General features: G+C 45.7%; 1 protein-coding gene across 9 annotated transcripts in view; it reads left to right on the top strand.

Annotated features, from left to right (window-relative positions):
• The first annotated feature begins 24 nt into the window (after positions 1–24).
• The window catches only part of APTX (aprataxin), a 36,438-nt gene continuing 25,821 nt past the window's right edge, over positions 25–10,641 (top strand). Inside the window, exons 1-5 of one of the 9 annotated variants that reach the window (XM_038401425.2) lie at positions 147–170; positions 3,186–3,317; positions 6,637–6,773; positions 9,291–9,373; positions 9,654–9,700. In XM_038401425.2, the coding sequence (XP_038257353.1) occupies positions 6,676–6,773; positions 9,291–9,373; positions 9,654–9,700 (228 nt within the window). In that variant the 5' untranslated portion in view covers positions 147–170; positions 3,186–3,317; positions 6,637–6,675. Of the gene's footprint in view, positions 171–1,591; positions 1,611–2,304; positions 2,438–3,185; positions 3,318–4,551; positions 5,067–6,636; positions 6,774–9,290; positions 9,374–9,653; positions 9,701–10,641 lie in introns of those variants that run through there. The other 8 variants (XM_043515574.1, XM_038401426.2, XM_043515573.1 and 5 more) reach the window with 8 other exon arrangements.

Below are 10,641 nucleotides of genomic sequence, written 5' to 3'. Positions count from 1 at the left end.
GCTGCCCGGACGAATCAACGAGGGGAAAGGAATGCGGAGGCGGAGAGAGCGGACGAGAGCCAATCGCAGCCCGTGACCTCTCCCCGCCCCTCCGGGGCCGGCCCGCGAGACTACAGCTCCCAGCATGCCGTGCGAGGCACGCCTCGGCCTCTGACGATGGCAACGAGAGGGTGACTGGCTGCCTCTGTCCCGCGGGGCGTTGAGGGGAGGTTTCTTAACGGGGTGGGGGGCTGGAGGGGGAGGGGGATCGCGGCGTGTGAAGAGGGGGCCTGCGCCTACTGGAGGGGGGGTGAGGAGAAGGGGCCTGGGGGGTGAGAGGAGGGGTGGTGGAGGGGGTGAGGAGAGGAGGAGGGGGCTGGAGGGGGTGAGGGGGAGAGGAGGGGGGCTGGGGAGGGCGTGAGGAAAGGAGAGAAGGGGGCTGGAGGGGGTGAGGAGGGGAGGGGGGCTGGAGGGGGTGAGGAGAGGAGAGGAGGGGAGGGGGGCTGGAGGGGGTGAGGAGGGGAGGGGAGGGGGGCTGGAGGGGGTGAGGAGAGGAGAGGGGAGGGGGGCTGGAGGGGGTGAGGAGAGGAGAGGAGGGGGGTGGAGGGGGGAGAGGAGAGGAGAGGAGGGGGGCTGGAGGGGGTGAGGAGAGGAGAGGAGGGGAGGGGAGGGGGGCTGGAGGGGGGTGAGGAGAGGAGAGGAGGGGAGGGGAGGGGGGCTGGAGGGGTGAGGAGAGGAGAGGAGGGGAGGGAGGGGGGCTGGAGGGGGTGAGGAGAGGAGAGGAGAGGAGGGGAGGGGAGGGGGGCTGGAGGGGGTGAGGAGAGGAGAGGAGAGGAGGGGAGGGGAGGGGGGCTGGAGGGGGTGAGGAGAGGAGAGGAGAGGAGGGGAGGGGAGGGGGGCTGGAGGGGGTGAGGAGAGGAGAGGAGAGGAGGGGGGCTGGAGGGGGGTGAGGAGAGGAGAGGAGAGGAGGGGGGCTGGAGGGGGTGAGGAGAGGAGAGGAGGGGAGGGGGGCTGGAGGGGGTGAGGAGAGGAGAGGAGGGGAGGGGGGCTGGAGGGGGTGAGGAGAGGAGGGGAGGGGGGCTGGAGGGGGTGAGGAGAGGAGAGGAGAGGAGGGGGGCTGGAGGGGGTGAGGAGGGACTGGTTCTCTTTTAGTCCAAGGTGGATGGGTAATGTGCTGTGATTGAGGCCTGGCCTGTACAGAGCTGCCTGATTCTAAGGCCTTGATCGTATGGGACAGTTCTACCAATTTCTTCGGTGTGGTTATATAGTTTAGGTTAAGCTGAATAGGAACAGGTTTAAACTAAACCAAGTTTCAAGTATCCAAGCAGAGGTTTGCACCAGTTTAACTGCATCACTAAGGGCACGTCTTCGCTGGCAACGTTAAAGTGCTGCTGCGGAAATGCTTTAACGTGGCTGTGTAGTTGAAACACAAAACCACTCCATGAGGGGAATAGCTACCAGCACTGGGAGCCCGGTTTACACGGGAACTTACTTACAGTGCTCAGGGGGGTGTTTTTTCCGCACCACTGAGCAAGAAAGTTGCAGTGCTGTCAAGTGCCAGTGTGGACAAGCCCCAAGTCTGTTTTAAAAACAAATGCTCTAAATTGCTTACATTGGCAAGCTATAGCAGAGTAAGTTGAGGTGTGAATTTCAACTGATATAAACAGTTATCCTGTTATAACCCCTCCCACTGTTTGGACAGTATCATTCTGTTTTTTTCAGTTTAGCTTCAATTTAATAAGTTAAACCAAAAAAGTTGTTCCTGTAAGTGTGTCCCCCGTTGGGTTTTACCCATATAACTACAACAGTATAACTTGGGAGGAGCCCTGATGCTGCTGCCCTGTTCTGTGTGAGAGAAAACACCATTAACACTCCAAATGACCCGTTGCACTCATGTTAGCTACATCTTCGCTGCTAAAAGAAGCGGGGTTCTCAGGGATCAATGCTAGGCCCAATGCCATTCAATACTTTCAGTATTGATTGGAAATAAATATAAAATCTGATAAAATTTGCAGATGACACAAAAATTGGCAAAGTAGTAAATAATTATAAGGACAGACCTGTCGTACAGAGCCATCTGGATCACTGGGTAAGCTGGACCCATTCAAACAAAACATGTTTTAATGCAGCCAGATGCAAAGGTATACATCTAGGATCAAAGAATACCGGTCATCCCTATAGAATGGGGACCTATGTCCTGGAAAGCAATTTTTCTGAAAAGGAAGTAGGGGCTATATAGTGGACAAGCAACTGAATGTGAGATCTCCGTGTGATGTTGGGAATAGTGAACAGGAGTAAGGAAGTCATTTTTACTTCTGTATACAGCACTGGTGAGACCAATACTGGAATACTGCATCCAGGTCTGGTGTACACGTTTTAAAAAGGATGCTGAAAAATTGGAGAGGGTGCAGAAAAAAGCCAGAAAAAAAGCTTTGAGGTCTGGAGAAGATGTCTTACAGTGAGGGACATAAAGAGCTCAGGCTCTTTAATTTAATTATAAGAAGATAGAATGGTGACTTTATTAGTGTATAAGTACCTTAATGGGGAGAAAATACCAGATAATAAAGGACTGTAATCTAGCAGAAAGAGGCTGGAAGCTGACACCTGACTAATTAAAATTAGTTTTAAGACGCACATTTCGATGAATGCGGGTGTTTAACTATTGGAACAAACCACCAATGGAAATGGTGAATTCTCCCTCTCTTGATGTCTGCAGATCAAGATTGTGGATGCATTTCTGGAAGATATGCGTTAGCCAAACACTAGTTAATGGTCTCAAGACTGCAGCAACAGGGTGAAATTTAATAGCCTATGCTATACAGGTTTCAGAGTAGCAGCCGTGTTAGTCTGTATTCGCAAAAAGAAAAGGAGTACTTGTGGCACCTTAGAGACTAACACATTTATTTGAGCATAAGCTTTCGTGAGCTACAGCTTATGCTCAAATAAATTTGTTAGTCTCTAAGGTGCCACAAGTACTCCTTTTCTCTGTGCTATACAGGAGGTCAGACTAAATGCCATTTATGGCCTTCGATTCTATGAATCTATAAAAGTGTTTTCACATTGAGATAGTTATCTCAATGTACAATCCTAGTAGAGACAAAGCAAAGGTAGCTTTTTCTCAGTGTAGCTAGTGTTGAGGACAGCCTTATTAACACCCCTCTTTTCTCTCCTCTCCTCCCCACCCCACCCCGGTTTACCTCAATTAGCTACATCGAGATGAAAACTACAGTGCCTTGTTTCCCCTAGGATTTTACATGGAGATAGCCACTGACTCTGAGTCAGGCAGACTGGATGTTGTCAACATACCCCACTTGAAGTGATTCATACCCAGTGAGGAGGTACTGATCCCTTAACTTTTGCAGCCCCCCCCCATCCCTCTCAGTATGATAAATAGGTGATTTAGAGAGTAAAAACATAACCTACTGCTGTAAAATATAAATTAACATAGCTTCTCTCTGCCCCAACTCTTTGGTTTAGTCAACATATCTTGAGGCTGAACAGAGCCCTTCTTTCATGCTCATTACCCAAATGAAATTCCAATTGATATTAATCAAAGTTCTGCATGAGTAGAGCATGCTGAATTAAGATCTTTACTCTATTTTGTAAAATGCAATAGTAAATGATTAAAACTAACAGTGATCTGCTTTGTATGTCACCTGATGAGCTGTACAAGCAAAGTATTTCTCAGCACTGTGCTGATCTCTCTTCCAGTTTTATATCTCTGACAGCAGTGCTGCATGTTGTGTACCTTCCTTATAGGTTGAAAGCTATTGGAATAGACATTCTTCTAGCGCAGTGGTTCTCAAACTTTAGCAACCCGGGGACCCCCATTTTGATTTAAAAATTTTCAGGGACTCCCAAACCCCCCTGCCCTGCCCCCTTCCTGAGGCCATGGCCTCCTGCTCCATCACCCTTCCTTTGTCACTTGCTCTCCCCCACCCTCACTCACTTTCACCAGGTTGGGGCAGGGGGTTGAGGTGCAGAAGGGGGTGCGGGATCTGGGAGGGAGTTTGGGTGCGGGATGGAGTTCGGCCTCTGGGCTGGGAGTTTGGTGCGGGAGAGGGTGCGGGCTCTGGACTGGGAGTTTGGGTGTGGGAGGGGGTGAGGGGTGTGGGCTCTGGGCTGGCAGTTTGAGTGCTGGAGGGTGTTCAGGGCTGGGGGTGGAGAGGGTGAGGGTTGCGGGCTCTGCATAAGGGTGTGGGACAGGGTGAGGGGGGCAGTGCTTACCTCCTGAGGCTCCCAAAAGCAACTGGCACATCTCTGGCAGCAACTCCTAGGCGGGAGGCCACTCTGCTCTACCTGCAGCTCCCATGGGCTGCAGTTCCTGGCCAGTGGGGGCTGTGGAGTTGGCGGTTGGGCCAGGGGCAGAGTGTGGAGACCCTCTGCCTCTGGCCACAGGGACGTGCTGGCCGCTTCTGGGAGCGGTGTGGACAGTACCTGCTCCACCCCCTCCTTCCCAGCGTCTCCTTCGTGCCGGGGAAGCTATTCCCCGGCATGAAGGAGGCACTAGGAGGGAGAGAGAGGAGTTGATCAGCAGGGCCCACAGACCCCCAGGGGTCTGCAGACCCCAGTTTGAGAAACGCTGTTCTAGCGCACCCTCAGCTAGCAAGGTCTTCCTTGTCTCAGTCGTTTTAAAACTGAAGCTGATGAAGATTTATGAGCTATTATCTTCCTACACATGAGAAATGTTTTGCCTTAATAAACCATTCGGTCATCTAATCTGACCTCCTACATATCACAGGTCCTTAAATTTTACCCGGTTTCCTCTGTATTAAATGCAATAACTTGTGTTTGGCTAAAGCGTATTTTCCAGATATAATATAGAATAGAGATTTGATCACAAGTCTGCAGTTAGTCAATCTATGCTGACTGCTAATTTGGGGAGTCTGTTGCAGTTATGCAAGAGAGAACAATTTTCTATAATACTTGAGTTCATTTTTATTCATGAAAATTTTTGTCTTTACTCAGTATAGACACTGAAGTATCATGAACTACATGATGATGTCTGGATAATTAGAAAAAGGTTTCTAACTATCAGAGGAGTGAGGTTCTGGGACATGCTCCCAATAGTAGTGGGGGCAAATAATGTAAGTAGTTTTAAGAGGGAGCTTGATCTCTTTGTAAATAGGATTATATGACAGGGTTGCTTGTGATTGCAGAGGACTGGATTCAGTGACTCAGAAGGTCACTTGCAGTCCTGTGTTCTCAGAAATAAAAAGGTTGAGAACCCCTGATTTAGTGGGAATAGAACCCAGGAATTCCCAGTCTCCTGTCGTGGTCCCTAGTGGAGATGCAGCTCACATTGCCATAAGGAGATCTTTTGTTAGTATAGTAAACCACTTCTAAGAATGACACAGGTTATATCAGCAAAAGGGCTGTTTTCCCAGAATAGCTGCTTCTTCATGTGTATTGTGTGTTTTGTTTTGTTTTGTTTTTTTCTTGGTCAGTTTAGCTATGTCGAAACGGGGGTGCCAACAAAACTCTGTAGTGTAGACTTGGCCCAAGAGTGGCTTTTTTCCCCAATTGATATAAGCTAAACCTGAAAAAATTCTTTTATTCTGGAATAAGTGTGTCCACTCTGTAGGTTGTAGCAATATATCTGTTTAATTTAAATTTAAGCTACATGTTTTAATTTTAATTCACACCTTTTTATACTGAGAACTTTCCCTTGTAGACAAGGCCTAAGACAATCTCTAGCTATTGTGGGGTTAGAAGAGCACTTTGGTTATCCCTTAACTTCTTAATGTGGGGCTTCTTGTGCCTTCCTATGAAACACCTGTACTGATGCTCATTGTTGGAGATGGAATTCCTGAGTTGGATGGGCTGCTGGTGTGATTAATGTGTGGAACAAACCACCAGTGCAGCAGCAGATATGTATGGACACATTCTGGAATTTAGACAAGTAGTTATGTATTGTGGATTGGAGAAACTTGCAACCCAAATACTAGACAGGTGGATGGACCTGCTTATGCAGCTTATCCTGGGGGGGAAAAATCCTCTTTTCACTTAAATGTGATGAGCTAAATCCCATCCAGTTGGTAGGTTAACTATTAAAGAATACAAAGTAGATGATAACTCAGTTGTTTAAAGTGGGGGAAATTGCCTAGAAGGGAAGATGTATGCACAGTGTAGTAAAATCCTAATGAATAAAACTTGATATTGGAGTTTACAGGAATGGCCACAGTGGTAAATCTAAAAATGAATGAGATGTTCTATAAAAGCAAGAGTAGGAGATATACATATAGGCAGCCTAGTGCTGTATCAACTGATTGGGGAAATCCTGGTTTTAAATATGTGCAACCCTCAACATGATAAACAAATGTATATTGAATAATATAAGCTTGTGTGTGTATAATAGTGAATACTTTGCACTTCAGCAGCTTTCGGGGGAGATATTATCAAAGCATTACATAGACATTAAGTAAACCCTTGAAACATCTCTGTGCTCTAGGTGGTTATTATTCCCATTTTGTAGAGGAGGATAATGAGTCACAGCAATGTTAAGCAAATTAGCCAAGTTCATACATCCAATTAGTGGACTGGCAATAGAACCAAGAACTTCTGATTCCCAGTCCTGTACTCCAGGTACTGGATCATAATCCCTATCTGAATGTGATCCTGTCTGTCAGACAATCTCCTTTTGTTTTTTTTCCACAGTGCAATAATGCAGGTGTGCTGGCTAGTGAGGAAAGATAAATGCTGTCAGCGAATCAAACTGCCACACTTAAAAACAGTAGTGATAGGGCGTGGCCCAGAGACGGAGATAACAGACAAGAAGTGTTCACGGCAACAGGGTAAGTTATAGCTTCAGTTTACATGTAACTGCTGGCTTGATGGCAACCCAGTGATTCCAAAAAAAGTGTAAGAAACCTGCGAGGTTCAGGTATGTCAGATTGTGAGATTCATTTCTGTTTCATTGTTCTTCTGTTTGATTACATTGTTTTGATAGGCTGTAAACTCTAAAGCCCAGCTGGCAGTGATTGGGGCTTAATCTTCTATTTAAGGGATGTGCAGTTCAGGTGAGAACTACAGCTTCGCTCTGAAAATCAAAGCAAGAGTCTCTCTGGCATGCTGTGTAATCATCAGTCATGGAGCTCCAATCCAGTGGGACTTTTAGCCACAGAAGATCTCTGCTCTCTAGGTAGAGCTGAAAGAAAAGGAGGACTTGTGGCACCTTAGAGACTAGCAAATTTATTAGAGGATAAGCTTTCCTGAGCTACAGCCCACTTCATCGGATGCATTCAGTGGAAAATACAGTGGGGAGATTTATATACATAGAGAACATGAAACAATGGGTGTTACCATACACACTGTAACCAGAGTGATCACTTAAGGTGAGCTTTCAGAGTAGCAGCCGTGTTAGTCTGTATTCGCAAAAAGAAAAGGAGGACTTGTGGCACCTTAGAGACTAAACAAATTTATCTGAGCATAAGGGAAGAGAGATGCACAGTGGGTCGAGCTACAGCTCACTTCATCAGATGCATTACCAGTAGGAGAGCGGGGGGCGGGAGTGCAGGACCTTTTGTAGTGATAATCAAGGTGGGCCATTTCCAGCAGTTGACAAGAATGTCTGAGGAACGGTGGGGCGGGGGGGTGAGAATAAACATGGGGAAATAGTTTTACTTTGTGTAATGACCCATCCACTCCCAGTCTCCATTCAAGCCTAAATTAATTGTATCCAGTTTGCAAATTAATTCCAATTCAGCAGTCTCTCCTTGGAGTCTGTTTTTGAAGTTTTTTTGTTGAAGAATTACAAGTTTTAGGTCTGTAATCGAGTGACCGGAGAGATTGAAGTGTTCTCCAACTGGTTTTTGAATGTTATAATTCTTGACGTCTGATTTGTGTCCATTTGTTCTTTTACGTAGAGACTGTCCAGTTTGACCAATGTACATGGCAGAGGGGCATTGCTGGCACAGGATGGCATAAATCACATTGGTAGATGTTCAGGAGAAAGAGCCCATGATAGTGTGGCTGATGTGATTAGGCCCTATGATGGTGTCCCCTGAATAGATATGTGGACACAGTTGGCAACGGGCTTTGTTGCAAGGATAGGTTCCTGGGTTAGTGGTTCTGTTGTGTGGTGTGTGGTTGCTGGTGAGTTTGCTTCAGATTGGGGGGCTGTCTGTAAGCAAGGACTGACCTGTCTCCCAAGATCTGAGAGAGCGATGGCTCGTCCTTCAGGATAGGTTGTAGGTTCTTGATGATGCGTTGGAGAGGTTTTAGTTGGGGGCTGAAGGTGATGGCTAGTGGCGTTCTGTTGTTTTCTTTGTTGGGCCTGTCCTGTAGTAGGTGACTTCTGGGTACTCTTCTGGCTCTGTCAATCTGTTTCTTCACTTCAGCATGTGAGTATTGTAGTTATAAGAATGCTCGATAGAGATCTTGTAGGTGTTTGTGTCTGTCAGAGGGGTTGGAGCAAATGTGGTTGTATCATACAGCTTGGCTGTAGACAATGGATCGTGTGGTGTGGTCTGGATGAAAGCCGGAGGCATGTAGGTAGGAATAGCGTAGAGCTGATTATCTATTCTAGCTATTCTGTTCTCATTATAGGAGCTCGCAAAGGGCTCTATAATCTGACAGGCATGAGGGAACGTGGCCTTTCTGTCACCTGGAGGAGTAGAAATTGACCTTTATAAAACAGTCTTATACATAGTCTATTGAAAACCTGTAAATTCATGTAGAACTGATAGATGGTGGAGAGTGTTTTGAGTTTGACATTCTCTCCAGGTTCCAGTTAATTTGATTTTTATTTATTGTTCATGTTCCTAGAAGTGCCAGTAGGTGCATTTCATAAATTGAAAAGTAATTGTATGCATTTTGTAGCAAGGGTAGCAGTCTCTGATAAATTCTATAGAACTCTATAAAAGGTTCTGTAGCAAGGATATGATTTGGTCCTAGTTTCCTTTGTATCATGTCGTCTAGTTCAACTATAAAATACCAAGTGGTACTAGCTGCAGGTTTTTTAAAGAAGCTCTATTGAATATGTTGACAACCAAGCTTAGCTCTCTGAAAAATCTATAAAATCTTATGAGAGTGGATGTTCGGGATGACTCCAGTCTATTTCCTCCTTTGTTCAGGCACATCAGCCAATTGCCTATGACTGGAATCATTATACAGGTGTGACTCAAAAAAACCGTATGGTAGGTTGGTTTTATAAGCTACGTGTGACCTCTGGAACTTTAGAAAAGCCAGTGCTGGGAAACTTTATTTCATGTACATTAATAGAAATCCCGTTGATAAGGCAGGACAGTCATTAAGTAGTGTCTCTTAATTTCTAGCAATCTGCTATGTAGATGTTTGTAATTTTTGTCTAGGGAGAAGAATGTTAGCAACACGTGTTGGTGCAACTTTAATACAGAAATCTGGGATTTCAGAAAATATGTGAACTCAAAAAAAGGTCTGTGCTATATTTAAGCTGCATAGTTTTAATATGCCTGTCAAGGCTTCTAAATAGATGTGTTGACTCTCTCAGTATTATTTATTAATTGTAAATTAACTAAATAAACTGAACCAGTGACTTCAATTAGAATGTATATTTCTATCTTCACCCATTTGATGAAAGCTAATAAGAACATACATTGTGGGCCAGATCCCCAGCTGAATTTGGCTTCAGTAGAGCTGTGCCAGTTTACTACTATGTTTAAGTAATTCTCTGATGCTTCGTTTTTTCTTTTCAGTGCAGCTAAAAGCGGACTGTAATAAAGGGCATGTCAAGATCAAACAGGTATGTTCATTTATGAATGTCCAGTATTACTTTTATTTACTGAGCGTTGTCATTGTGCTTGTTGCTTTACAAAACATGGTAGATGACACAATCCCATCACAGAGCTTGCAATCTAAAATGTTCAGACACAGGAGAAGGGGTCAGTCAGGGAGTTTAGTGGATGAGCTAATGATATAATACATCTTCTGTATGCTGCAGTGGGAGGACTGTTTCACTCCTCTTCCCTGCACCGGGTAACATCCTGGAAGATGGCTAAGATTTATGTCTGATCCAGACTTAACCTTTAGGTGATTGTGGCTACGTCGCTTGGGGTGTGAAGAATCCACACCCCTGAGTGCTGTAGCTATGCCAACCTAACTGCTGGTGTAGATGCAGCGAGGTCAACAGAAGAATGCTTCCATCAACCTAGCTACCGTTGCTCAGGGAAATGGTGCTAATACAGTGATGGAAAAACCCCATCTGTCACAAACTTAGCCTTAGGCATATTATGACATTGCTCTGGCGCTATAGTCCTGTGGTGTAGACATGGCCTAAGATTTCTGCTGCTGCTCATGTTGCTTCTCCCCCCACCTATTGCTGGGGCCTGGGGAGGGGTGGCCTCTGTCTGGGCTGTCTAGACTTGGAGAATAGGTAGTGTTTTAATTAACACAATTTTAAACGCTACTTAGCATCCAGCGTAGATGGGGTTTAACGCCTTTACTAGGTTCCTCCCCTAGGGTTAGCAACCTGTTTTCCTAGCCTAGACAAGGCCTCTCTGTTTGTTTGTTTGTCTGGGTTTCTGGGTGTGTTAATCGTCATAGTACCTGATCATCTTGGGAGTTATCCTTGCAGTCCCTTCTAACATTTGACTGTTAGGGGTAGAGTTGAGATCAAAAAACTAATTTCACTCAGGCCATCTAATGGTAATTAACTTTGTCACAACTAATTTGTGTCCAAATTAG

The sequence above is a fragment of the Dermochelys coriacea genome, chromosome 5 (genome assembly GCF_009764565.3).
Source record: "Dermochelys coriacea isolate rDerCor1 chromosome 5, rDerCor1.pri.v4, whole genome shotgun sequence".
Classification (NCBI taxonomy): Eukaryota; Metazoa; Chordata; order Testudines; family Dermochelyidae; genus Dermochelys; species Dermochelys coriacea.
This window is presented reverse-complemented; position numbering and strand designations above follow the sequence as displayed.